Below are 27,317 nucleotides of genomic sequence, written 5' to 3' on the forward strand. Positions count from 1 at the left end.
CAACCTGAAACAGACACACACACACACACACACACACACACACGTGTGCCCTAATACACACCAGCCGTCGCGCGAGCATCTGAGCAGCGATTGCTCTGATTGAAAGTGGCTCCTCCTTTGATTGAAGGTTTTGATCTTTCTGAACGTGCTAGGAGGTTCACAGGCATTCAACTCTGCCCTGAGGGACGCCACCGGCGCCACAGCAGCACCGTCAGGGCTCCTCTCTCAACCTTTATCACAATGTGTGTATGTGTTTGTGTGTGTGTGTGTGTGTGTGTGTGTGTGTGTGTGTGTGTGTGTGTGTGTGTGAGTGTATTACATGTATCAGTATCACCAGTATTAAATCATCAAATGATTCCGATAAATATGCTTATAGGAGTTGGGCCATGATGACACAAGGAACTGGACCAGGCCATGGGGAGGCTACGCTTTAGTTAGTTAGTTAGTTAGTTAGTTAGTTAGTTAGTTAGTTAGTTAGTTAGTTAGTTAGTTAGTTAGTTAGTTAGTTAGTTGCTTGCTTGGTGCTCTGTTTAGTACCGGGTGTTTTCGAGCTCTCGTGCCTCCATGCTGTGTCCTCTGGGTAGAGAGGAGCTCACGTGGAAGTTGTTCAGCACTGCTTCACGTGTACTTCATGATCTGCATGTATCAGACACTCTGTCATCAAATGTGTGTGACTTCACTTCCTGACTGCGTGCATGTGTGTGTGTGTCTGTGTGTGTGTCTATCCTGGGGAGGGATTCTCATCTGATGCTCTACCTGAGAGTTTTTTCTTTTCTGTTTCATTTTCTTTTTACCTCGTTTAAAGGGCCTTTGGTGTGCTTCTCTTCCTTCCAGGCCAGGGTCTAAGGACAGGTACAGATTGGAAAACCACCTGAGACAAACTGTGTTTTGGGATTTTGCCTTTTCTGTAAATAAAATCTGACCTCAGATTCCAGGCTCAAGTCAACTTCATTGGGCCTTCGGGTGGATGATTTTACAGTTTCCATTCTGGCACACTTGCTTCAGGTAGAACGTCGCTGCTCTAAAGCGGTGCAGACGTCTTTATATTCTACTGCCTGTCTGAGATGTTTCTCCTCTCCTGTCACTCCTTTCCTCAAGGAGTGCAGTCGATTTCAATATGACATGAAAGTTTTTCCCAGGCTGATTTTTTTTGTCTGCAGAGCCAAGTGAGCAAACCTCTGCAGCAGTGGAAGAGTGGAAGTCAAACCTGTCGTGTAAAGTACAGAACCCGGCTCTGAACAAGCATCTGGTTAACATGGAGTAACAATCTTTTACTGCGAATTCCTGCGCAGACTTGAGTTGAAGCACAGCCAGAGCAGATGTGTACATTCTTCTCCTCTTTCACTGAATGTTACAGGCCGAAGTCCTTCACAACAACCCTACAAAAGCGAAACAGAGCGGGTGAGTTGTGCAGAAACATCAGACAGAACCAGTCGCGTTGTCATGTCCTTAAAAAATCCTCTTGTGAAAGCAAGTTGAGCTCCTTCCCAACACCCTGTTATCAGCTGCCATCTGACCCTGCTCAGCTAAAACTGCCAGGCTGTACTGACTGAGGGGATTTTCTAATTTCATGCACCGCTCCCCATCTCAGAGAGTTTAGACTAAAACTTCTCAGGGCAGCAAACAACTTAACACAACTGACTTAACATTAATTCGACCTCAATCACCCGGTGAACAGAACTGAACCCAAAAGTAGAAATGGGGGCAACTAAAGTGGAAAAGCAACTAGTGTGCAAAAAAACAAGCGGGCAAACTTTTCCCTGATCCCTCAGGCTACATCAAAAAAGGCCCAGTGGATTAGTAGACTGTTGCAAAGCTCCTGTTGACCTAGAAGTGTGTGTGCAGCACAACTAAATTAGGAGGCACGTGTGTGTATTTTGTATATGTGTGTGTGCGTTTACACCTAATCCCTTTACATGGGCGTTCAAACTTGAAAATGAAAGCTCACATCCCTCTCAGAGGAAGATCTTTGTACTGAAATCTGCACATTCTGGCTATAAGCGAATGCACAGCACACACTTGGAGCTTCTCGCGCTCACACACAGGTGGGATGTAGTGAAAGAAGGAAATGGAGATGTAAAGTGTCAGGAGCAGGTGTGTAATGACATTTAAATGGATGGAAGGAACAAAGGAACATGAAGGGGGATTGAAGAATCAGAAGAACCTTCCAGACTTTGGGAAAAGAGACTTGCTGTGATTAATCTCCTCAGGCTAAACCCTGATCATCGAGTGACACACACACTCACACTGGTGGTGCTTTCAAACAACTTGGCAGAAATTAATCTGGAGACAGTTTAGCCAGGTGCAGCGAGTTGGCACAGGTGAGTTCTATCGCTTTCATGTCTGCACACACACACACACGCGCACGCGCGCGCACACACACACACACACACACACACACACACACACAAACACACTACTTGTACTTGAACTGAGCATGCCAACCTCTAGGAACACATTTCCATATCACTCTTTCATTCAGTCCCAGCTCTTGGCCTGGTATTTATTTTCCTCTCTATTCATCTAAAAATGGAGGCATAGAGGAAACACACGGAAGGAGGAAGGCAGGACAAGATGACAACCTCTTGAAGTCAAAATCCACTCCTCGAAGAAGTTAGAGAAAAATAACAGGCAATGCCGCTTTCTTTTCTAATTTCTGAGGAAACCCCTGGGTTAGTTTGAGTTGAGGTGCTTCTGTGTCTGCACAAACAGATGCTGAAGGGTTGCATTCGCTTTATTGAAATAAACCTCTTTGCTTCTGCCAAGGACGCTGCGCTGTCATTGAAATAACTGTTTGGTAGTCTGGCTGTCACGGGGTTACACAAACTAGCAGGCGGGTTTGTGTTTGGTTGGCGTGGAGTACGGGCTGTGAAGAACAGAGCCAGATGGAGTTCCAACATGTCATGCACTTTCAGCAAACAAATAAAGAATTCAGCGTAATGCTATTAAAGTTTCAGTGCAGAGAGAAAGAAGTTAATTAAATAATACCATTATAACTTAATTATAATAATTCTCTTTAATATAACTGGCTTCATCAGACATGAAGTGTAAAATCCACCACAGTATAAAACTCTATTTAACTACTGAGAAAAAGGTCAGTGCTTTACAGCTCTGAGTGACTCATCACAATTATTTAGACAATCTTTGACTCCTGACGGCAATTAGCCTAAACCTGTTCGCTAGCTTACTGAGTTCATGGGTTAATTAAGTATTTCTAAAGTTAGTTAGCAGTCACTATTTATCTAAACGTCCTTATATCAATGAGGAGACGTTTAAAAACACAGATTATTAACGGCACCAATAACTGAAGACACCTGGAGCCATCCGGAGGCTCGCTAAGGTAGCAATAGCGGTAGCACAAAATGGCGGCCAGAACTAGCAGTGTATAAAATGACCTATAATTCATATTTTGAGAATTACATCGCAAAAACTGCAATATTATGGAATTTCAGATTTAGGTATTCCTCGCTTTCTTCAAATGTTTCAGACATATTGTCACTAAAATCTCCGCGTTTCTATGACGTCACATGTCCAGCAACGTAGTTGACATGTGACGAGTCACGTAACACTCTATTGTGTATGCTTGTGTTTGTTTTGGTCTTAAGTCAACCATAACGATGTCGGTGAGTTACTAAAACTAACGAATAGAAGCTGGCAGACTCCAGTCAGAGGAGCCCAGTTCCTGTACTGGACCAGTCCTTCAGTGGTTACCCTGGTGATGCTCTGAGATCAAAGCTGCCCAGGTAGAGACTGACGTCCTGGTGGCAACAGGGAGCTTCAGCAGAGATGAGCAGGGGGGTCGAGATCAAACGCAAACACACCCTCCTCCCTGGGTCTGCTGGTAGTCCTGATCCAGCGGGGCCGGGTCAGTGGATCTGAGGCTTCTGGAAGCTCAGCCTGGCTGGGAAGGGATTAGTGCTGTCAACAGTTTCAGGCCTTCAGGTTTTTCTTCATGACATCTTTTTATTGCAACATCTATTTTAAGTTCAGATCTGAAATGGATCTGTTGGTCCATCAGCATCCCAGTATGACTCTGTGTGTGTGTGTGTGTGTGTGTGTGTGTGTGTGTGTGTGTGTGTGTGTGTGTATTAAACCCCTGTGACAGGCAGCTGCGAACGACGCTGGTGGGCAGATTCGTGTTGACTTGTTGACATAAAGCTGAAATCTTCCATCCGCCTTTAAATTAATTTCTCACTCAGATCCACAGGGGAATTTGTAAACAGGCCTCGCGTCTGTGGAGGCTGAGCAACACTTCACCTCAGACGCTACTGATGTGTTCGTGTGTACTCGGTATCCCGTCTGCTTAAAAACCAGTTGACAGGAATCAGATGTTGGTTGGTAGACAGTGACATCTCAGGCAGCAGGAAGCCATTTTAAGACGTGGGGAGTTTTTTGGGATTTTTGATAATCCAGGTCAAACTGTACACATCTTTAATCATCTCCAATAATCGGAGTGGCATCTTCAATTTCCTATGATATCTTTAACCGATCAAATATTTCCTCACGGCTGATCTGAGCCCTAATTTGCCAGTTCATGATCAAAACAACTGGCGTTTCATCATGGACTCCTGTTTTAGTCTAATATTTTAATGATTCTATAAATGACCTGGTGCTCAACGCAGCTCTCACCCAACACACAGCATTTCCTGGGCTCAGGTGGTTCCTGGGCTCAGGTGGTTCCTGGGTTCAGGTGGTTCCTGGGCTCAGGTGGTTCCTGGGTTCAGGTGGTGTGATAGGGCTCCTCTCTTCTCTGCTCACACCTCCAGCTCAGGCAGTTAACAGTAAAATACAAGAGAGGAAATTATGGTTTTGCTTATTTTATCTCGTGCGAAGTAAATAGCCACTAAATTGATTAACTCACATTAAAATATGTTGTCAAGTTGCAGGAGTGAGGGATGGATGACGGTAGCAGGTACAGAGCGAGAAGTACCCACACACCTGTGGAGGCGCTCAGCCACTGATGGTCTGCTGGGTTTGCTGTGTTCAGATCACCATGGACCGCAGAAGGAGGCTGACTGGGTCCTCCGTCTCCGGCAGCCTCGTCTATTGGTCCTCCCAGTTTCTGCGGCAACCAGCTCGGGTGCTGATCATAGAGGCGCTGCCGCCCTGGTGGTCAGACACCTGTGCAGTACTCTGTGATGCTCTGGATAACTTCCTGTCCCTGGCCTGTAGTCTGGAGGGACCCTGCAGGATACCCCTACTCAGCTTGTACGCCATCAGCAGGCAGCAGGAATGTCTGCTGCCTTTTGCAGTAAGAAATACAAAGTTGTCGAGAGCTTTTTCTCTGTGTCCTGTTGCTGTCCGTCACCAACAGTATCTCTCAGTTTGGTTGTGTTCTCTGCTGCGCTCCGTCTCCAGCAGGTTGGTGGGAACCTGGCCAGGTGGCGTTCCTGCGTGGAGGAGCTGAGGTCTATTCCAGGCGACGGCTGTACCAGAGGACCAGCCAAGGGAGGCGAGCTGCTGCGACAGGCCGTGCTGGACAGTCTGCAGCAGTTTAGACAGTTCATCAGGCTCAGCAGTGCTGGCATCACATCTGTGGAGGTGAGCAGACTACCTGGTGCTGTCAGTATGTTTACTTCCTAAAGATGGGCTTTAACGAGGCAAGTACAGCTCCACCACCGTCCTGACGCCAGGGGCTGCTGCATCTCCAAGCTTCTCCTCCACTGCAAAGACAAGTGTGTGTCCAGGACAAGGATGACACCAACACTCTCACTACCGGATCTCCTCTGTACACTCAGAAATGTGTGAACGCTTCCTTCTTCATTCAACTCAGCTGCACTGCACTGCCAGCGCCTGCGAGGTGTGAGACAGACACCGCGCAGTTCCTCTGAGGGGCGGAGCTGCTGAATGTGTCCGTCACACGTCCTGCTGTGGGATCTCCTCCATCACACTCTGCTGTGTTGCTCTGGGTTCGGATCACCTCATTTCCAGAAGTCTCAACTTGAGTTTTATTTGTCCCTGGAGGCCAATTTGTTGCAGCAGAACTTGGATACGAAACATCAAAACACAAAATGACTGCAAAAATGACAGAGTTGCAGACGGAGAGAAAACTGCAGAGATCCCAACATTTAGCAAACTTTCTGACCAGAGGTAGACCTCGTCCTCTTCATCATCCTCATCATCCTCGTCTGGCCTGAGTTCAGGAGGGCGATGGCGATGAAGGAGGGCAATGGCGATGAAGGAGTGCGATGGCGATGAAGGAGGGCGATGGCGATGAAGGAGTGCTCGTTCCTGTCGCTCTGTCGGAGGTGAAGTGGGATGCAGGATCTGGATGAGTGCTGACAGACAGGTGGCGTGGAAGGTAAACGCCACCTGTCCGTGGTACAGGTCAGAGAGATTACTTTGAATGACGACACCACTGACCACATCAGGTTTTACCTCAACTTGTCAGCCTTTAAGGTTAAAAAAAAAAAAAGAAGAAGAAGTACACAGGTACTACAAGTAGATGGTAGTGGTTGAAATCACCATGTGTCAGAGTCAAACTTCTTTTTTTGAGTTCCTCCAAAGAGGTAAAGTCCACCAAATGTATTCAGATCTGTCAAGAGGGACCCGTCTGATATCAGAGCTTTGTGCTTCACTCATGGAGGGAAGAGGCTCCACTCGCACCTGAATGAGGACACAGGACCTGCTGAAGGCTTACAAAGTCTGTTCACGGCCGTCGTAGCAGTGGAGAACCCCCCCATCTCATGTCAGAACACCAGCATACATTTGTAGGCAGTGAGCTGGGTTCATCAGAGAGCTCTCAGTAATGAAGTGAAACTGAGACCAGGAAAGCAGCTGCAGTCCACTTCCTGTTGAAATATCAGCCATCGCTTGTTAGTTCTATTCATTTACAAGTGCTTTTCTACAGTCAAACCTGTCCTGACTAATATACCTTAAAGCTGAGGATCTCCTGAAGTTCCAAGGTTGCAATGTCAGAGTTTTAGATGTCAGCAAATGACATTTTAGAGGAACTTGTGTATTAGCTCATATTTCTGAGAGGGTTAGTCAGCGCTGGACAGTTGGAGAACCAAACGAGCCCTTCATATTAAATGTGAACAGCGTGTCCTCGGCGTAGAGCTCGGCGTTGTTGATGAGGCTGTCTCCTCTCCAGCCAGCTGGGACAGACGATTACACTAAGACCCAGTGTCTCTGACATCCTGACAGCAGCAGATATGAATAGAACTGCAGCACACAGAGACACTGAGCAGAGACATGAGCCTGCATGTGTGTGTGCGCGCGCATGCATGTGTGTGCACGTGTGTGTGCTCACTTCCACCACAGTTTTATCACAAGTCACTCCTGTGAGCTGCGTCTGTTTTTTTGCCAAACAGCAGCACCAATCCCATTAAAATCAGACTCCAATTATTTGATATGTTTTCCTCCCATTAGGGTCATAAATGCTACAAACCAGACGTCCATTTCCATGAGCATGCCTGGATTAGTAACAGAGAGGGAGAGACATTTGCAGGTATAATCAGAATGAGTTGCAAGAAACTCCCGCAGCTGCAGCTAAATGCGGGTGTCAAAGTTGGAGCCCCTCCTGTCAGGGTGGGAGTTTGTTTGACCGGGACGCTGCTGAGTGAACCGTAATTCACCGTATGTCACGTCCCTGAAGTGCAGCGGAGACGTGTGTGTCAGGCCTCAAGAATGCTTCGTTGAGTGTCTTGAAAACACAAGCATGATGTGTCAGGACAGCAGCTGGAACCGTTCTAACGGGGCTGGAATATGAACACATCTGGCTGATTACCTTCTTTACAGTGTGGGCAGGCAACTGTTCACACATCAGCATTGCTTTGCACCATACATGTTCATAATTAATAAGGGGACCCGTGTGCTGTTGACTGCATTCTCAGGTGCTCCACTTTCTCCTCTCTCATTTTCTGAATTTCTGAATCCCCGTTTGATCCTGTGTGTCCCTGAACTTTATCAATCCGCTCAGTGTAGAGGTGATGCACGATGGTGCTCTGCCTTCGTGCTTATGTCCTCTCCATGTTGACGCTGGTTCCTCATGACCAGGTCACAGTGGTGACCAGCCGGCCAGGGCCCAGCGCGGTTCATCATCTGGAGAGAAGCCTCCGAGATGCAGACCTGGTGTCACTGAAGCGTCTCCTGGTGGTGCAGATCTGTAGTGGGGCAGACTGGGTCCAGGACACCCCCTCACCTGGAGACACGAGGACTGAGCATGAGGGTAGGAAACATTATCCCAGGAAGCATTCACACACATGAGAACACATGCAGACTCAGTTGAGTGTGGCCCCTCCAGGACAGACATGTCTACTTCCTGAGCACAATTCACTCCCCCACACTTTCCAAATACTTTCCCACAGTGTTTCCGTAATCATCATCATTAGAGGGGGCGTGTCGAATTGACCCATTTACACCAGCAGCTTTTACTGCTCGTCTCCACATATCTGCAACAGTGGAGACGCATGTCACAGTTCATGGTACTGGGCTTCAATTTGCCAATCCTCTTAGAGAGACTAATTACGTAATGATACGTCTTCCTTGTAATTACATGCGACTTCAAGCGCCGTGGTCTGAATAAGTAGAGAGCTCGACGACGACGGGATAAAATGAACGAGAGGGAAGGAGGGAAATAGAAAGTGAGAGAAAAACATTCAAGAGATCGGGGTGTGGTGACACGAGCAGCGGAACCTTATGAAAATATTGATGCAGCATGTGGAATCTTTGTCCCACGGTGATGCAGAGTTAGAGGAGGAAGTGACTGCAGCTCTTTCAAGTTTCTGACATGTCGGAAACATGATGATGGTGTAAGTTTACCCTCACCTGACACAATTATGCCATTCACGTAATCCCCTGCAGCTTGTTTGTTGTCGCGTCCCCCTCTGCTCTGCTATTTTTACATCGTATCTCAAGTTGAGAACTTGTCCCAGCCCTCCACATTAAACCTTGCCCTTGTTCCCCTCGGCGTCAATCTTTATTTGGATTGGCTCCCAACAAATGGAGCCAACGGCTTGCGGTAAAATAAATCTGCCGTTTAATTGGGTGCCGTGTTTAAATAGAAGCCAACTGTGAAGCTGTTTTCCTGGACTTAATAGGGTTTTCCTAGAAAATCATGCTAAGATGAAAGTGGAAGTCACTTTTTATTGTCTGACAAACTCAGTAATCTCACTCTCTCATAAATCACTGAGCCGACACAGAAACACATGAACCTCCTCCCCAGCTTCTCTTTGAGTTCCTTAATATGTTGTTTGGTTTTCCCTCATGGAGTTTTCACACGAGTAATGAGCATTAGCTGAGCTGTTTTCAAGAGCACTTCTTTATTTCTGGAATATTTGTGTTTTAGTGCGTGTACTTTTGTGTAGTTTGGGTATCTGAGGCCTTTTAGTCTTGATGCTCCGTCACACATCCTCAAGATGCGTCAGTTTGCTATCATTCGTGACGAGAGTCGTCCTGACCGGCGTTCGTGAGTCATGTTGAACGACTCACACGTTACATCCACAATGAGGCTGGAGCAGAAGGTCAAAGTCCCACAAAGTCCCAGTCTGACGCTACTGGCTGGTGGGTGCAAGCCTGCAACTCTGTGTGAACTTGTTCATTTGAAAAGAGAGGGAGCAGTTAAACACTTACGATTGTGATATCAATTAACTCGAGAGCAGAATAAATCAAGTGAACCTTCGTCAACCCTCTGCTCGTCTGCTTCCTTTGTTTTGTGTGTCTACGAACCTCTGGAACGTGGTCTCATGCGTTCATCAGTCATGATGAGTTTATTGCTGTCTCCCTATAGCGTTTATGTTAAAAAAATCAATCCCCTTCAACAAAGACTTGTTCCAGTGGGACCTGAGAGACTGGCTTTTGTAGTTACCACGTTGGGGTGATCCTGAGGCCTACTGTGCATATTTGAAGCTGCTGCGATGTCGCTGAGACTAGAGCTCCGCTCTCCTTCACCGAGTGCTTGAGAGTCGATTGTGTTCCAGCTCCAAGTTAAACAACTTTGCAGGTCAGAACCAGAGAACGAGTACAGCAGCCTGTTTGGCTTGAATTCCTAAACAATGTGTCTTAAAAATGAGTTGTGAGACATTTATGTTCCAAGAGAATAAAAAGTCCTCCAGATTCCCCGTCCAGTAAATCAGTCAGTGACACAGGCAGCTATCAGCCAACTCAGAAAATGAGGTCAGCGTTGCGTCTTAAGAGCCACAGTGACGTCAGAGGTCATCTGGCAGGAAAGTGAAGGAGCCTTGTTAGGAACAAGAAGTATTTTCTGTCTAGCCAGGAGAAACTCCACCTCCTGGATGACTGCTTGTTCGCAAATGGCTTCGCAGACATAAGCAGCATCATTTTGTTCGAGTGTAGATGCTGGCTGTATACTGGGGATGGCAACGACATGGGAATTTGAGTCAATTATCGAGGCCCACGTGTCGAATTTTGTCGAGTTGTTGTTTTGTTTTGTTGTTAGCAGCAGCAGCAGCAGAATATTCTACACCGTCTGACTTCATTTTAGGCTGATAAACATGGCTGTAATGTCCATCGACCATCGAAGCAGTGATCATAAAAATGAGACACTTTTTCAGATTTAAAATTTTCATTCAACACCCTTCTTAAGAAGGCAAACTTTGTTCTTGGCTAACATTTATTTCCTACAGGAATACAAACAAATATCAGGTTTTAATCTGTGTTGTGCACGCAAAAACAAGACATCCTTATCGGCCGAGTTAACAAAAAACAGACAATCGGCCCATTTTACTTAAAATATTTAGTCCCAGTTCATTAGGGTGAAAGCAGCAGTTTATTATGCTTATTTGAATCGGCAATATCATAACTCGAAAGATAAAATGCAAATCACACACATGAAACACAACATTACTGCTCTCTTTTTTGTTTTGTCATTAGTTTATATAACATTATAATTGTTATATAATATGTGTACACATATATATTTATATATGTGTGTACACATATATCGTCATCGTTATCTTCCGCTTATTCCTTACTCGTAAGGGTCGCGGGGGGGGGGGGGGGGGAGCCTATCCCAGCATCTACGGGTGAGAGGCGGGGTTCACCCTGGACAGGTCACCAGTCCATCTCAGGACCAACACATAGAGACAGACAACCATTCACACTCACATTCATACCTACGGTCAATTTAGAGTATCAATCAGCCTCGTCCCCTCTTGATGTCTTTGGACTGTGGGAGGAAGCTGGAGTACCAGAGAGAACCCACACAGGAACAGGGAGAACATGGAGACTCCACGCAGAAAGATTCCACGCCCGAGCCGGGACTGGAACCTGGAACCTTCTTGCTGTGAGGCCACAGTGCTGACCACTGCACCACCGTGCAGCCCGTACACATATATATTTATAAACATGTGTACACATATATATTTATAAATATATATGTGTACACATATATTTATAAATATATGTGTACACATGTTTATAAATATATATGTGTACACATATTTATAAATATGTGTACACATATTTATAAATATATGTATGATATACATATACATACATACACATATATTTATAAATATGTGTACACATATTTATAAATATGTGTACACATATATATTTATAAATATGTGTACACATATATTTATAAATATATATGTGTACACATATATATTTATAAATATATGTACACATATATATTTGTGTATATATATGATCATTGCCACTGACTCCACTCACAGCAAGAAAAGAGGTCACTCCTCTCGTCTTCCAGGGCGAGTGAATCACTGCGTTCAAGCCGTAATAAGCACACTGACTGCAGTGCAGCTGCTTGATAAGATCATCCGTTTTTATCAAGCAGCTCTGATGCCAGTAGTTGACTTTCAAAAAATCCACTGCTCTTAGATTCAGCGTGCAGCATGTTTATGTATGTGCCCCCGCAACTGTGAGTTCTGCTGTGTGTGAAAATCTTTGAACCGTCTCTCAAGTACTCACAAATAGAAGCCTTGGGCTCACAGAGATGGTTTCCCCATCTTGCATTAGGCGTTTGTGACCTCAGAGAGCAGAAAGAGCCAGCCACGCATCTTCAGCGCCAGGCGAATAGAGACTGATGGCTAACAACAAACTCTCAAGCACATGGTCAAGTATAATCCATGTCTTCTTAGAAAACACCTCTGCTTCGGCCCTCCCGCTGGTGACTGTGAGTGAGTTGGTTCAGCTGAATGCACCAGCTGGTCACCCTCGGCGCTGCTGCAAACAGCTGGATGATGACGTTTTTGGGACAGTTTAGCTGCTGTTAGCCATCAGTCTCCATTAGCTTCAAGCTAATTCCACGTGACTGGCTTTTACTGCATTCTGGACTCACAAAGAAGTGATGCAGGAGGGAAAAACACTTTGGAAAGACCAGATACCATTTGGGTGAAGTAACACTGGAAAGTGATTTAGCTTCATCATCGCTTTGTTGTTTGGGATTTAAGACCGACAGGACGTGAAAGGTCGAGCTCCCAGTGGGAAGCTGCTCTTGCAGTCTCAGGTTGGGGGGCATCGCTGTCCTTTGACAAAGATCGCTTGTTCAACTATGTTTGTGAGTGTGTGAGGACCTTGATATGCATCCTGTTTTTGTTGAAACTGAACCAGTTGGGCCTTCTCTGGAATTGTAGCTAGAAGATAAAGAAAAGGGTTGGGAGAGGAGGAACAGAATTATGGACAGCCCAAGGGATCATGCCTCCTCGCTGCTGAGCAGCACTGACAAAATCTACTGTGGTCTCTACCAGATGAATGTGAGGGACATGAAATCACTTCAGCTGCAGTGTCTGGGTGGAAATCCTTCTGCTGAAACATGTGCCTTCTGTTCTGTTTGACAGATTGTTCCTGATGGCACAGCAGTCAGAGTTGCTGAATTACATGTTTGAGATTAAATATCAGCTAACTAGATTCAGTTAATTCACAAGGAAGAGCTGCTGTGGAAGGGTTTCTCAAGTATTGCGCTCCTTTTCATACCTCAACCACCCATGCTGTTCCTATTTTTTAAAAATTAGTATTGTTTTATTCTTATTTGTGCTACGTATATGGAAAATAGGAGGTTATCTCATAAGAGTTGGACAGAAAACTTGCAGACAAATATTGGAGCAGCTTGCTTTTAAACATTCCCAAGGGAAGTGCCTCCTCCTCACGAGCAGACAGAGCGGGAGACTGTTCCCTTCATTATTCTATTCCCCATGATGAAATAAGGATCACTTTTTGATGAAAGTAGAGGAAATAATGCAGCTTAACACTTGAAAAAAAAAAGAAAGAAACACTGGCTGGCCAAAAAGGGATGCTGGGCCTGTCAGTCAAAACAAGGTTGTTAGTTTTTGTGTTGTAAGTGTTTTGCAGGCTTGTCAGTGCTGATGCAAGCTGCATCCTGTTGATGCAATATAGTTCATTAAATCTGGTCACTTCCTAGCTGTTGGGCAGGAGTGAAGGGGGTGTTTAGGTACTGGTCACTTCCATAATGTTGGCAATTATGGAGCTGGGAATTTGGCACCTGAACCCAAGTGTGTTTTTGTTGTGTTTACGTTTGGGTGAAACATGTTTGTGTCTGACCGGGTCTCCGTCCCTCACATTAGATGCGCCAGTGAGTTGTTGTTTTTTACTGCAAGTATTGCATCTTGTTGTGAAAAGTGCAAGCACGGCCGTGTGGCCGTGAATGTGTGCTGGGGCTGAAGCTCTCCTGCTCTAGGCTAGCGTTCCCATCATTATCTCACACAGATGCTCTCCCAGATTCAAACATTTAGCACGCAGACAAAATATATACTTTCCCTTGAGGCTGATTCACGGTTCCAAAACAAAGAGTGTGTTTGGGTGTAACTTTTATTTTTGCGGAGTCACTGTCAGCTGTGGAGGACACCCCTTGAAGCAGACAATCGTGCTGGTGCACATAAACACCGTCTGGAGCAGCTCCATGATAGATTACAACCATCTGACTGTCTCCCATGAACACCTGGGCCTCCGTCCCCAGCGCTGCCGCTCTGACTCAGAGCCAGTTCAAACAAAAAAAACACGACAAGATCAACAGTAAACTGCCGAGGAATTTTATCTCGCACATATTTTCAGGAAAGCCCTAAAGTCTGAAATCACCGATCCTTTCCTCCATTGTTGTCCTCATGAGAACGACGATCAGGCAGGTCGTTGTTTCAAGTGGGGCGAAAAGGCTGCGGTTAAGTTTAGTGACAGATGCCCTCCTGCAGCCATAACAGTTATGACTGCAGGAGGGTAAAGAGGTCTGCTGCCCAAACCTGCCTCCTGCTGTCGATTGGCCCCCAAACACCAGGCTCGGGTGCAGGAGACCTGGGTTTGATCCCTGTTTGAGCCACTGCATCGCAGAAGGACCAGCTTGCCTCCAACTGGTCTGCTGCTTCTCCTGGCCCTGGGGATCCTCCTGCTGTCAGCACCAACACCCCTGGCGCTGCTGGTCACACTGCACCAGTCCTCTCAGCATCTGTGTGGATTCACCTTTAAACTAGAAGTCAATGTTTGCATGCTTTTACGTCGGATTCACTGAAGCCTGACACAGTGAGACAGCCAGAAGTACTGCAGCAGCAGCAGCAGACAGGGCGCGTAGCCTTGTCGAGACAGAGCGAGTATCTGTTTATGGCAGGAGTCGGTCCGTCCAGTAGCGCGATGCCAATGCTTGAGTTGTGGGGATGTGTCTTTTTAGTCTGTAGATCCTGAGTAAGCTCTGAAGCTGGAGAGGCTGCTGCTGAGTGGATGCAGTGCAGAGGAGAGCGGCAGATCTCTGCCTTGATTAATGGTCGGAATGTCTTTGAGTCACAGTGGGACTTTGCATATCATTTTTTCATTCCGAGCTCAGAAATAGAGGTTTTCCACCAGCCACTCCACACCTGACAAACTGTGTGCAGCCCCGTTGGCTGGCAACAGTTTTTTCATACATGAGTTATTGATATGATTGGAAGCTTGACAAACCACTAGCGCTTCATGCTCACTTCTTAGTTTTTGAACTTCTTTACAGCAGCCTGATAGCAGTAGTCCCCTGAATATGTTTTACTTCAGTATTTTATCATGCAGCTGTCTCAGGCGCTGATTCGGACGTGTTCATCTGTTGCTGATGCGACACCTGTGTTTTCACGTTCAACGGCGCCTCTGTTTGACTCGCTTTTACCGCCCTGCTGCTCTGTAAGCCTGTGAGACAGCACACCAAGCAACCATTCATTAATAATTAATGTAATATCACATGGACAGTCTTTGACGTCAGCTGATGTTTTCATCACCACCTGAACACACACTTCCTGTTTGTGTCTTCAGTATCTGTAGCTGTGCGTTCCTTTTGTGTGCCACTCTGCATTGTTGTTTTTCATTGGTTTTCTACATATTTATATCTATGCAAATTAGTATGTGTTCTTAACCCATTTTCTGTCTGACTGGATTTCCCTCATAATAACACCCAGTATTGTGAAAATCCAGGCAGCACGTGGCTCTGAAAAAAACTCCCCTAAATCCCCCCATACAGCTGCCAAAATCTGTTTCCTCATCATCATATTTCCACAGATATTCATTCAAGCGCATCAGGGCATGAGCTTTGTCAAGCATCAGTTTGATTCAAATACTTAGTTTGGAAATCCAAACAGTCTTGATCCTCTTCAGACCCATTTTTGTAATTGCTGTTGGAGGTTATGAACGATCCGGCCTGCCTCCGTTTACCTCACATCAACAGCATCCTTTATTGCTTTTGCAGTTAAGCTCTGAGGTAAACACGAGCCTTTGCTGCACAAACACAAGCACAGGCGGGATGTTCAGGCTCTTCTCCTGGAGGTCCACAGCTATAATAGGCCTTGTTCTCAACCCAAGAGATTATCATGCAAAGTATTTGCTGAAGGGCTTTTGTTGCTGTGCATCTTCAACACTCAGATAGCGGAGCTGGTGGTCGTGGAGGTTTCCTTGACTTCATACAACTCCATCCCCATGGTGATAACTGATGTACCTCATGTACTGAACAAACACTGTTGTTACACTGGCAGGCAGACCTGCTGTTGGCACCTTCGGTGACATGATAAAGAAAAGCTACGCTCTGATATTGGTGACTTATTGATAGCAGGAGGACTGAAAGTATCAGTCCGTCATGAAGTGCATTTCTGCAGCATTCTGAACGTGACGCAGGGAGGCAATGACATGCAGCGGGAGCTGAAGCTGGATGAGGACCCAGGCTGCTGCAGCAGGAACGCCGGCGTGCGGGAAAATGATATTTTCAGACTCCAGCAGAACTTTTGGACAGGCACTTCCTGACCTCTGATTCACACATTGACAGGTTCTGTATCTTGGCCCTCTTGGAGTCGAGTCCGTCAGTTTTTTGCCCAGACCACCTCTGAATGTGGTGTGTGTCATCAGTTCTCAAGTGTTCTGGTGAAAGTCACTGTTTCATGCGATGGTATAATATTGCGCTACACTTGACACTCCTCAGCTCAACAGTTGAGCCTCCAGTATTTCAGCAAAACTGCATAATGTTGCTTTCGAGCATTATTTACCGAAATCATGTCAAAAAAGCAAGTTATTGAAATATTGTTAGCAGTCAGCACTAGAATTTGAAGCAGTTTCACTAAATCAAAGTACCACCTCAGGACTGGAAACTGCTCTTGTTTTCATTTTGCGTGTAGGGTGACAGCAAACAGAGTCACAGTTATTCAAAGTGACATCCGTGTTTGAAAGGAGCAGCATCGTCCCTAACATGAAGCAGCTGAAAAGGCCTTATCGTACAGCGCGTCCTGTTTCTGTGTGGCTTTGTGGGAGACCTTTGAGCTAAAGGTAGAAGCAGCCTAAAAGCAAACTCCTATCTTGGACAAATAGCTCTTTCAAACTGTCACCCCGTCAGCAATGGTTGGATCCCTCCCCCAGTCGAGGGGGATTACAGCCCATTATATCTCCCCTAATCCCTCCTCTGTCTCTTCCCTGTCCATCTTTCTCTCACTCTCTCCTCTTTTTTCTCACTCTCTTCTCAAAGTCTTCCGTGGCTTGGCTGTTTTTCCCCTCCAGACTTCTCTTCTTGTCCTGTCTATCACGTTTGTACAAGAGATGAGTGGATTTTAAAGAGGACAGATGGCAGTTAGTGAAACGCTAGAGAATAGAAAGTGTGTGTGTGTGTGTGTGTTTAGTTAATTGTGTGTAAATTGTGTTCTGTTTGCTTGAGTGTGTATGTAAGGGACTCCATGCACCTTTTCTCCCTCCCATTTGCGTGCGTGTGCATGTGCGTGCGTGTGTGCATGTGTGTGTGTGCGTGAATGTGCGTGTGTGTGTTTGCGTGTGTGTGTGTGCGTGCATGTGTGTGTGCATGTGTGTGTGCGTGTGTGTGTGTGTGGTCCCTTTCCCATGTAATTTTAGCGTTTTCACTTTTCTTTTAATCTTACTCAGATTCCCTGGATCTGTCTTGCTCTAACAGAGAGATAAGAAATGTTTCCTTTCTCCTTCTCTTCTCTCTCCAGCTACTTAATTACTTTCTCCTCCTCCTCCTTCGCCTCCCCTCAACCTCTTTTAAGGGGAGAAAGAGAGATTCTCTACTTTGTTTTCATCCACCGCTGTCTCTCCTCCCTACTTTTCAGATTTTCTGTGACGTATCTCATTTCCTCTCTGCTTTTATCTTGTTCTTGCTCTGTGTCTCTTGTGTTACCATAGATTCATCACGTATTAACCCAGATTTATTGTACTCTTCTTCCACTTCCATTTCTGGAGAAGCCTCTTTTTATCTTTGTGCAACTGCTTTTAAGTACACAGTTATTGTTTGCCTAATGTCTCACTCATGGCTATGACCTTCTTTTTAGTTTCTCCATTACTGTTTTTTATTGTCTTTTGTGTATGTAATTTCTTCCTTAATGTCTTTTTGATATACTTATGTAAGTACCGTTACTGCCCTGGCTTGGCTGGAAGTGGGTCGGTTTATTTTAAAAATAAGCTGCGCTCTCCAAAATGCTTGTTTCATACTCGTTACAACTGTGAAAAAATGCCCCAAAGGAAATTTGTCTTATAGTTGGTCATAATAAGTAAAAGTGATTTTGACAGCACAAAAAGTTTTAAGTTGTGTTCAGGAGCCTAAAGCCGGTGCGTCAGATCAGGGGCTCTGCAAGCGAGCGGCCGACCCCCCGGTGGCTGTGAAAGACGTTTGAGGGCCATCAGATTGAGGCGGGAAGAATCTGTATCAGTAGACTGGTCTGATCAAAAGGCGACCTGAGAAGGTCAAAGGCACTGAACTTTGGAGGTTTGGATCAGAGATTTGCAAGCCTGCCGAGGTCTGATGGGTCAATCCGGACCAATTTCTTCGGTAGCATTGAACATTTAACTTCGTCTCTTGAGAAATACTGATTTATTTTGCAGGCAAATGTAATTAGGACCAGAATTTCTATCTATAACCAGGAAAAGCAAGCAGCCTAAGAAACCCAGTGGTGTGTTCTGGTTCTCATCTCATTCACTCTGTTTCAGTGCTACGGCAAGAGTCGCACCTACACACTCACCTCCTACAGCACTAATTTCACCATTTGACAGCACGAGCGCCCACGTGCTGAGCCGTGGGGCTTACAGTAATCATATGCCAAAGTATTACGCCGCTTCCCAGTGTACGGAGTGAGAGGAAGAGCAAAACTCTGCGGCTGCAGGCGTCGCCTGGCGTCTCTCTACGTGCTCGGTAGAGGAACCAGTAGTTATTAATGGGTACCGTCGACTGGGGGAACATGAAAGAGTCAGAACAGATACCAGATGATATTTGTCTGGGTCAACCGAGCAGAGATAATGGGTCAGAAAAGTAGAATTTCAAGGGCAGAGGCCAGGTTAGGGATTGAGCACACGGGCCAGAGCCAGGCCAGGGCTGGAGGTTTAGACCTGAGCGCAGGTCTGGATGGGGGGGTCCCTGGTAGCTTTATTTTGGGGGATTGGGGGGCTTGAGCTGGATCAGCAGGGTCACGTTACAAACAGTAAAAATCTACATCTCATCAGAAGGTGCTGGTTTTCCTCCATGCTCTCAATATCTGCTCACAGCACTGGTGAGGCTGTCATGTGGCCAAGACGGTGGGTGTTTTGTTTTGTGTCATGATATCAAGTGCTGACTGCCTGCAGTGTGCACTGTGTGCCTTTCGTCTTTGCCACTGCCACCTTGAATAAGTAAAGCTCTTTTTGTTTAGGAGTGTTTTCCCTCTCCTTCTTTTCCTCCTCCAGAACACTTAAGCCATTTTCACACCCCACACAGTTGCACTTGGATCAGCGTAGAGCCCACAAATCCATTTTGAGTCGCAAGAATAATGACTCTGAAAATTGATGTCTCTTGAGAGCAGTAATCCACAGGCCTTCTGCCAACAATTATGAAAGGGTATTATTTCTTGTATCGCATTACAATAATAATGTTAAACTTCATTGATCCTCGGAGAAAACTCCTCTCACGCTCAGACCTACAGAGGAGCAGCCGTGGTGGTTTGCTGGAGGACGTGGTTGCTGCAGACGTTGACACTTGCTCCTCCGTCATGTCCAAATTGCTGAAGCCACTTTCTTCCTGGAAATGTGACACCAGGGATCCCACTGCACTGCTGTCAAGGGAGAAAACACACTGCTCAGTGTCAAGACCTTCGGTGAAGGCTGACTTCAGCCACAGTCCACCACCGCGGTCCCAGTCTGAGCCTGCAGGAGAGGAAGCTCTCTAGACCCGGGGGCAGCCGTTGTTTATATTCCTCATTCAAGAAGGAAATCCGTAGGAGCCTCTGCCTCGGACACAAACAATAACCTCCGTGATTTCCACACCACCAGATTCATTATATCCCAACTGCAAATCTTTCTTTGCCTGAGAAAGATTTGGAACTCTCACTGGTCTTTTTTGTGCATTCCCTCTTGATGAGACTCGTTTGCTGCTTTTCTTCCTTTCATCTCCCCACTTCCGTTGGTCTCCTGCGATTCATCATGCTGGAGAAGCCAGAAAAGGCCAACACGCGACAAATCTGAGGCCCCAAACGCTCACCAGCGTCCAGACGGTCAGCCCAGCGCGTCAGCAGCTAAAGACCATCCCTCATTGTTGCAGCTTTGCTGGATAACATGAAACTCAAGAGAGCCAGGGTGTGATTTTGGACCACATGCTCTTCTGAAACTTGAGATAGCAGTCTGGTCCGCTCAAGATGGATGAATTGAGCTGGTCCAACTCTCCAACTAGCATTCCTTGTGTTACTTTGTTACTGCTTTGATTTGAATTCCAGAAAATCCCCAAACTGTTGCGATGTCTCCTGATGACCCCAGGCCGATGGGGGCCCTTTTTAGCTGCATGTTAGACGTCAAATCCTGGGTGGCAGAAAGCTCTCTCCAGCTTCACCAGGACTAAACTGAGGTTTTAGCCATCGGTAAATTGCAAGCACTGTTTTTAATCCATCATTTCAAGGAAAAAACCTGGGCGTCACTTTTGACTCTGTGCTGACTTTTATTCCACGTGCTAAGAACATAACAAAATGAGGTTTTATCATCTAAAGAACAAAGCCAGAGTCGTGCCCGTTCTCTCTGGGGCCACCACGGAGACGCTGATGCATGCTTTCATCACCAGTCGTGTAGACTACTGTCACGCCCTGCTCTCTGGGCTTCCCAAAAAGAATATCTCAGGGCTGCAATTATTACAAAATTCAGCAGCACGTGTCCTGACTAAGACCAGGGGGCGGGCCCACACTACACCTGTTGTAGAACCATTGCATCCGTGTGTTTTAGGGTGGATTTTAAAGTTCTTTGACTGCTTTTTAAATGTCTAAATGGTCTTGGGCAGCAGGCTTCTGGTCACTCCTGAAGTCAGGACACACAATCATGGCAAGGCGTCTTTTCAGAATCACGCATTCCTGTGCTTGTGTATGTGTGTGTGTGTGTGTGTGTGTGTGTGTGTGTGTGTGTCTGTTGTTGTTTCAGTCAGTTTTCCAACAGTCAGCTTGTTCAGTTAAGTGTGTGGTTGGTTAAAGTGCACAGAGGTGCTCAGGAGGAAACCGCACCCAGGTCTGCTCACACACACACACACACACACACACACACACACACACACACACACACACAGTTGACCACAGCTACTACACGTGATCACACACAGACGAAATGCACTGCACGCTCTGAATCATATTGACTCCAATTGTGCAACAAGAATGAGAACAGTTGTAATTTCAGTGGGATTTATTGTTTTTCATTACTGACAATGAAGTGCATATTTAATCTTCTGCCACACCTAAACACGCACACACACGCACACAAACACGCGCACATGCAGTGCCAAGGTCAAGCTGTTCACACCTGTGTGATGTCAGCAGAGCAGCTCACATCAGGATGTGGTGACAGGTGATTGTGCTTCTCTCAAATGTTTGTTCACTGATCGGTGTTAAAAATCTATCTTTCCTGATATCATATTTGTATTATTTGCAGTGCAGCCTCACGTCTTTCACTCACATTTGTTTGTCCACCTTTACTCATTTAAAATAAGGTTTATTTTTCTACTTTCCCAGTTTCGTCGAGGCAGAGCTACGGTGTCGCCTGGCAGTCACGTTCATCAAGAACGTTTTGACGAAGCTGTTGAGTTGACGGGTAAAAGCAAGCGGGTGGGACTCGTGAGATTTCCTGTTATTGCAACTGTCACTTGTGTTTTCCAGCCCTTGTAGGTTTCAATTATGCCTCCTCCTGGCTCTTTTTTAACCTTTGTAAGGTGAGCAAATCAGCAGACGTTTGCTTCAAGAACAAAAGGGCTTGTGAGACTGTCTTCATAACCCTCACAACTGCCGCTTTCCTGTTGCTTCACTGATGGTCCTCCTCTGTCCTTAACACCACACTCCAAAAATAACAAGGAGAATCAAGAGCGTATCGCGTTACGTTAATTGAAGGTAAAAACAAACTACATAATCAATAGTTGAGTTGTTTTCCAATAATGAGCAGAAGCCCCTCAGTTCACACTGCAACGTATTTTCGCATTTATCTTCTGTGGCGTCATCGTCCAAGGCCGGCTGACCCTGAGCACCCTGTCAAGGGTGACCAGACACCAAAGGCCCCTGCAGGAGGAATGATATTATCGTACTCACAACACAAAACTGGGATTCCAGGCTTGTGAGCCTGAGGTCAGTTTCTTATATTTTAACAGCAGGAAAATCTCCCTTCGAAATCTCTCTTCCACATTCCTCTCATCTCTTCTGTAATGACACGCTTTTCTTTCTCCTCATCATTTTGTTCATTTCACCCAAATTTATGTCTCCTCCTTCCTGCTTTTCCCCGCCTCTCTCTCTCCAGCGCTCACTCCAACTGTCCGGCCGTGGCTGCTGCTCCCATTCCCAGTCTGCCCTCCTGGCTTCTTTATCCGCGCCAGAGACGCACAGACTGGCTCTCGCTGTTCTTGCCCTTCAAGCCACTTAAGGAAAACAAGGTCATTTTTCACTTCTCTCCAACATGATCTCATCTCATTTGTCTGCGTGGACACCAGCCAGCCTCCCCTCTCCCGTGCAGCCTTCCTCCCCCTGTGACTGGAGACACTGAGGTCTCTTCTTATATTTTCCATAAAGTAAGTGGGAGTCTCTTTGGAGGAGATGGAGAAGCTCTTTGTTCATCACTGGAAATTGGACTTTTTGGCATCATAATTGTTTCATTCCATTAGAGGGATAAACAAAGATGTCCTGCCCAGACCCATGAAAAGATTTTTCTTTATCTCTCCTGCCCCCCCCCCCTGCGAGTGCCTCCATGAATGCTGTCTGCAGGATTCTTCTCATCCTTTATCCTCTTATCTTTTTCAAGTGTTTCAAAGAACTGGTCCAGCTTCCAAGCCTCTGTGAACCTCCGTGTCCTTCTCCTCCATCTCACCCTCTCCTGCTTCCAGATTCTGCTTGAAACCAGCCACTTGATCTCTTGCCATCTCTTCACGTCCCTCCTGCTCACTGTACGTAATTCATTTGAATAACTAGAATCAAATAGCTACTCAGCCTTCCAGCATCCCCTGCTTCACATGAATTGTTTTATCTTCACTCACTCATAAATACAGGGATAAAAGGATGCCCCCCTTCTCTTAAGTGTTTCTCACCATATTGCTCTTCTGCTTCTTCTCCTTCTGTGTCTGGTCCTCAGAGATGTCTCTCAGATAGCAGCGCTGTTATGTCCTCGTGTCCTTTTCAAGTCGGGCCTGCTTGACATGCCTCCAGGCCCGCCTGCCATTAACAGAATCATCTGCAAGACAATTAGGTCACACTGCCACTGGTGTGTCGAGTGTTTGGAGCAGATGATCAATGTGCTGTTTGTCACTCTCCAGTGACATCAATGTGCTATTCATCATTAATGCTCAGGCAGAGGAGCAGACAGACAAGGACAGAGAGGGTGTGTGCGTGCGTGCGCATGTGTGCGTGCGTGTGTGTGTGTGTGCGTGCGTGCTGTCTGCTGGTTAAATGATGTGGATGTCAGAGGGAAATTCCACAGGCGGACATTCATCAGCACCAACTTCATGTTTATTCACATGTTTATCTTGGAATGTATCACAGTATTTCAGAAGAGTACAACATTGAATCAAATCATTCCAGAGATGATTGTTAATTTTGTTCGAAACAGTCCTGTTTCGCACTTTAGTTTACATCATATTTCATTCTCGTTCTGCTTTTATGGCGTCCAGTTTTACTTTCAGATCTCCGTCACTATTTCAGCCTAGTTCACAACAGTGAGATGAACCTTGATTTCTCCAAGCCTTCGTGTGTGTCTTGGGTTTTCGGAGGCAGCTGATTCTGGTTCAGGTGTAGCCTTTTGACTGAGATCAATTGTGGTGTTGGGCCCCTAAGTAGTGCGCTGGTCTGTTCTGGTCGGCGGTGTCGCCCTTGGCTTGACCAGCCGTATCTGTAGGTGGGAAGCTGAATTCCATGGGTGTGTCCTGGTCATCGAGCAAGCGTCAGTCAGGGCGCCTGTTGTCAGAGCGAGGGGGACTGAGGGACAACAAATAGATTTTTGAAAATACATTGAGAGGAGGCAGACGTGTCTACAGCTGATAGCTCAAGAACTCAGTTCTTCCCACATTCAAAAGATCCTGGAACATTTCTACAGGCGAGAGGAGGAGGAGGCAGTGTGGGGCTTCATTTTAGCCTCCTGTCTTTGTGGGACATTCAAGGATTATAAATTTAAATAAGAAGGAGGGATTCCTTTCCAACTGTTCCTTTTTCCATCATGCAGCCTACAGCAGACTCACCGTCCATTAGCTGGAACTCCAGGTCAGACAAACGAATCATTCGAAGCTTTCATGGGGCTCCAGACCATCAAACAAGGCCCATTACCTGCTTCTGGCCAGGCTGATCCGTATCGAAATGATGGAGTGGTGGAGCTCTTCACTCTCCTCTGGTGGTGCATTAGCTCCACACAGGCTGGATGGTCATGAGGATGATGCTCTCTTGCTAATGCACACAGTGAAGGGAAGCGTTGAATAGCACACAGTCTCTCCTCCAGGACGTGTTTCCTCGGTTAGTCTGCTCATCACGTCGCACTCGCTTCCCTCATTTTGAATTGACAGAGAGAACCGGCTAAGAGGACATGGATCTGACGCCACCGTGCATTTATTGAAGCACCATTCAGCTCTGGCCTGATGGGCTTTTACCCTGTTAATTTTGAATTCTACCAGATCGTCTCTGACTGAATATTTTAGTTTTATTCCACTCTGAAAAGGTAGTTCAAGTGGAAACTTGGCAGAGGTGTAGGACGTAACACAACCTCCGACAGAACTCAGATCATTAATTTAACAAACTCGAAGCATCGCCTTGCTGTGATGAATGAATGCATGCTTCCCGTTACCCGTCAGGCTGAGGTTTACGGCCGAGTCTGTAGCGTGATGTCTGTACGCTGAGCGCTGCGTGGCGCCCCGGTCCTGCTGAGTGATGCTGTTGAGGCCGTACGAGTGATTTTGCACAAACTTGATGCCACAGAGACGTAGATCTTTGACATTTTGAAGATAAATGTCATCACTTCATCGTGTCCCATTAAATAATCACATGACATTTTGGTTACGGCCAAAAACACGTTTTTTGAGGTGACAGTGACTTTGAGCGTTCATCCTCGACCACTGAATTCTAATCAGCACAAGCAGACGCTTGTGCTGGATTTAATGGACTTTCTTCACCACAGAGGCATGAACAGAAGCTGATGCCTCCGGGGAAATTCTGTTCAAATGTCAGTCATCATGTTTTAATCTAGTACTTTAGTGTTATATTGTTTTGTTGTGCATCTTTCAACATTAATGTTAACAGGAACTGTTAAAACAAAAGCAATTAACCCTCTGATTAGACAGCTGAAGCCAATTATTCATGATCACATCATCATTCATTCATTCCTTTGAATTCCCTCGGGATGAAAGAGTTCTTCGCTTGAGCTCCAGGTTTCTTCGTTAAACGGATTCTGTCAGATTGTCTGTGGATGTCACCGTTTCAACTTGGATCAGTGGAGTCAATCATTCAACCCGCCATTGTGATTCCTAAAGCAAATACAGCATTTGCTGAGAGAAATGGCAGGTCTGAAACTGATCTCGTCACGTTGTTACGATGCTGAGACGCCACTCGTCTATCCTCTCCTCCCAGATTCCTTCTGCTGTGCTTCCCTGACACATTTCCAGGGTCCGGGTGCATGTAACATACATGTGTGTAAGAGCAGATAAAAATGATTGGGAAAGAGCTCATTGAGACGCACGCACCCACGCAGACATCCGTGTTTGAGGCACATGTACATACATGATACACAGTCACATCACCCGTGTCAGGGTTTATCTCCTCAGTTCTTCACACAGAAACCCTAATGAGAAGCAGGAGAACAGATTCACCTGTCCTCCTTAATCTGACAAGAACAGAGCGGAGAACAAGAGAGAGAGAGAGGCGGAGAGAGAGAGAGGCGGAACGCATGGATAATACATAATTGATTTTTTAATCTTTCCTCGTGAACACACATTTAATGAACTCAGAAAGCTTTGGAAGGAGAGACTTCTCTGGATGGAGCTCGCAGTGTAAACTCATCCACGAGGTCAGATAAGACCGCCAGAGAGAAACAGCGCTTCACTCCCTCCTTGTTCCTTCCTCCTCAACACACACAGTCTGGCTGACCACGTTGCTGTGACGCGCACACTCACACGCTCTCTCTCCCTCTCCCTCCCTCTCTCTCTCACACACACACACACACACACACACACACACACACACACACACAAAGGTTTGCACAGCTCCCCTTGTTAGGATTCCATTCATATTGACAATCAAACCCAAACTCTAACCCTCAACAGTTCACACCTTAACCAGAGACTCAGAAATCAGGCTTTGCCACATTGGGATAGTTTTTGGGCTGCATGAGGACTGGAGGTGTTTAAACTAGAAAATGCACACACACACACACACACACACAAGCATGTATAATCTAGGCATTTCCACTGTAATGTGGTCCATCATCCAGCACCCGCCACACCCTTCCATCTCCTCCTGCTCTCATCTCCGGCTGCCCTCTCTCCTTCCTCGCGGTCTCTCCCTCTCTGGAATTTATACTCTCTCCTCCTCCTCCTTCCCTGCGTAGATGAGCTTCTATAATTCATTCTCTCCTTCGCTCACTTTCTCAAGCTCCTCATCTCTCCGTTCCTATTCCCCAGGCAGACATTATTGGAGGGGCAGGCAATCGATTTGCTTCAACGCTGTTTCCTCCATGTCTGTCCATCTCCTCAGGATTTTCCTCCTATCTCTCCAGTACCAGCAGTGGCAAGAACACACCCTTTCTCTCCTTCTCCTCATCTCTTCTCTCCGTCTTTACCCATGTCTCCCCTACCACAGCTTTGACTCTGATCCTGATTATTTTGGATTCGGGGGTATTGATCCTGTCTGGGCTCAGGCAGGTAGACACACTCAGATACAGGCCTTATTATAGCACTGATCCCGAGTATCAGAGAATTCCCGCCCATCATTTAATCTGCCTTTGCAATGAGAGCAACGTGTCTGCTCTGACAGCAAAGCGTCTTGACGTTACAGTGTGATCATTTCCACACGTGAAAGGAGACGGGATGGAAGGGAGCACAGCTGGTGACGCACAGGTGCGATGAGCGCAGGCATTGTTTGGCATTCGTCTTCCTGGCTCTTCCTCTGGCTCTTCCTCAGCCATCGTACCTTTTACACCCAGCAGGAATCAGACCACTCCAAAAAACAGATAATTCTTTCCCCTCAGATGAAGGACTTATTTCTCCATGACGCACTTTCTGAAACCCAGAACCAGAAATAGTTATGACAGATGAAAGAAGGAAAAAAAGGCTTATTTTATTCTTGGAATTTAAAGTTTCTCATTTTTTTCATAGAAGTTCCTGACGGGAGAGTTTAAAGACTTTGTCCATTCTCCATCCATCTTCTTTTTCCTCTCTCCCACCCTCACTTGTGCCCCCCCCCCCCCCCCCGCCTTACAGTGCCTCCTGATCTTCTTGG

At 46.2% G+C, this 27,317-nt stretch overlaps 1 protein-coding gene across 4 annotated transcripts in view; it reads left to right on the forward strand.

Moving 5' to 3' along the window:
• The first annotated feature begins 3,137 nt into the window (after positions 1–3,137).
• Positions 3,138–27,317, forward strand: part of m1ap (meiosis 1 associated protein) — a 32,548-nt gene continuing 8,368 nt past the window's right edge. The window contains exons 1-5 of one of the 4 annotated variants that reach the window (XM_086196963.1): positions 3,138–3,340; positions 4,881–4,912; positions 4,988–5,251; positions 5,359–5,541; positions 7,999–8,170. In XM_086196963.1, coding sequence (XP_086053089.1) covers positions 4,994–5,251; positions 5,359–5,541; positions 7,999–8,170 — 613 coding nt within the window. In that variant the 5' untranslated portion in view covers positions 3,138–3,340; positions 4,881–4,912; positions 4,988–4,993. Of the gene's footprint in view, positions 3,341–4,880; positions 5,252–5,358; positions 5,542–7,998; positions 8,171–27,317 lie in introns of all 4 variants that reach the window. The other 3 variants (XM_086196960.1, XM_086196961.1, XM_086196962.1) reach the window with 3 other exon arrangements.

Source organism: Aulostomus chinensis, chromosome 24 (assembly GCF_037954235.1).
Source record: "Aulostomus chinensis isolate RoL2024-O1b breed Wild chromosome 24, RoL_Achi_v1.0, whole genome shotgun sequence".
NCBI classification, from domain to species: domain Eukaryota; kingdom Metazoa; phylum Chordata; class Actinopteri; order Syngnathiformes; family Aulostomidae; genus Aulostomus; species Aulostomus chinensis.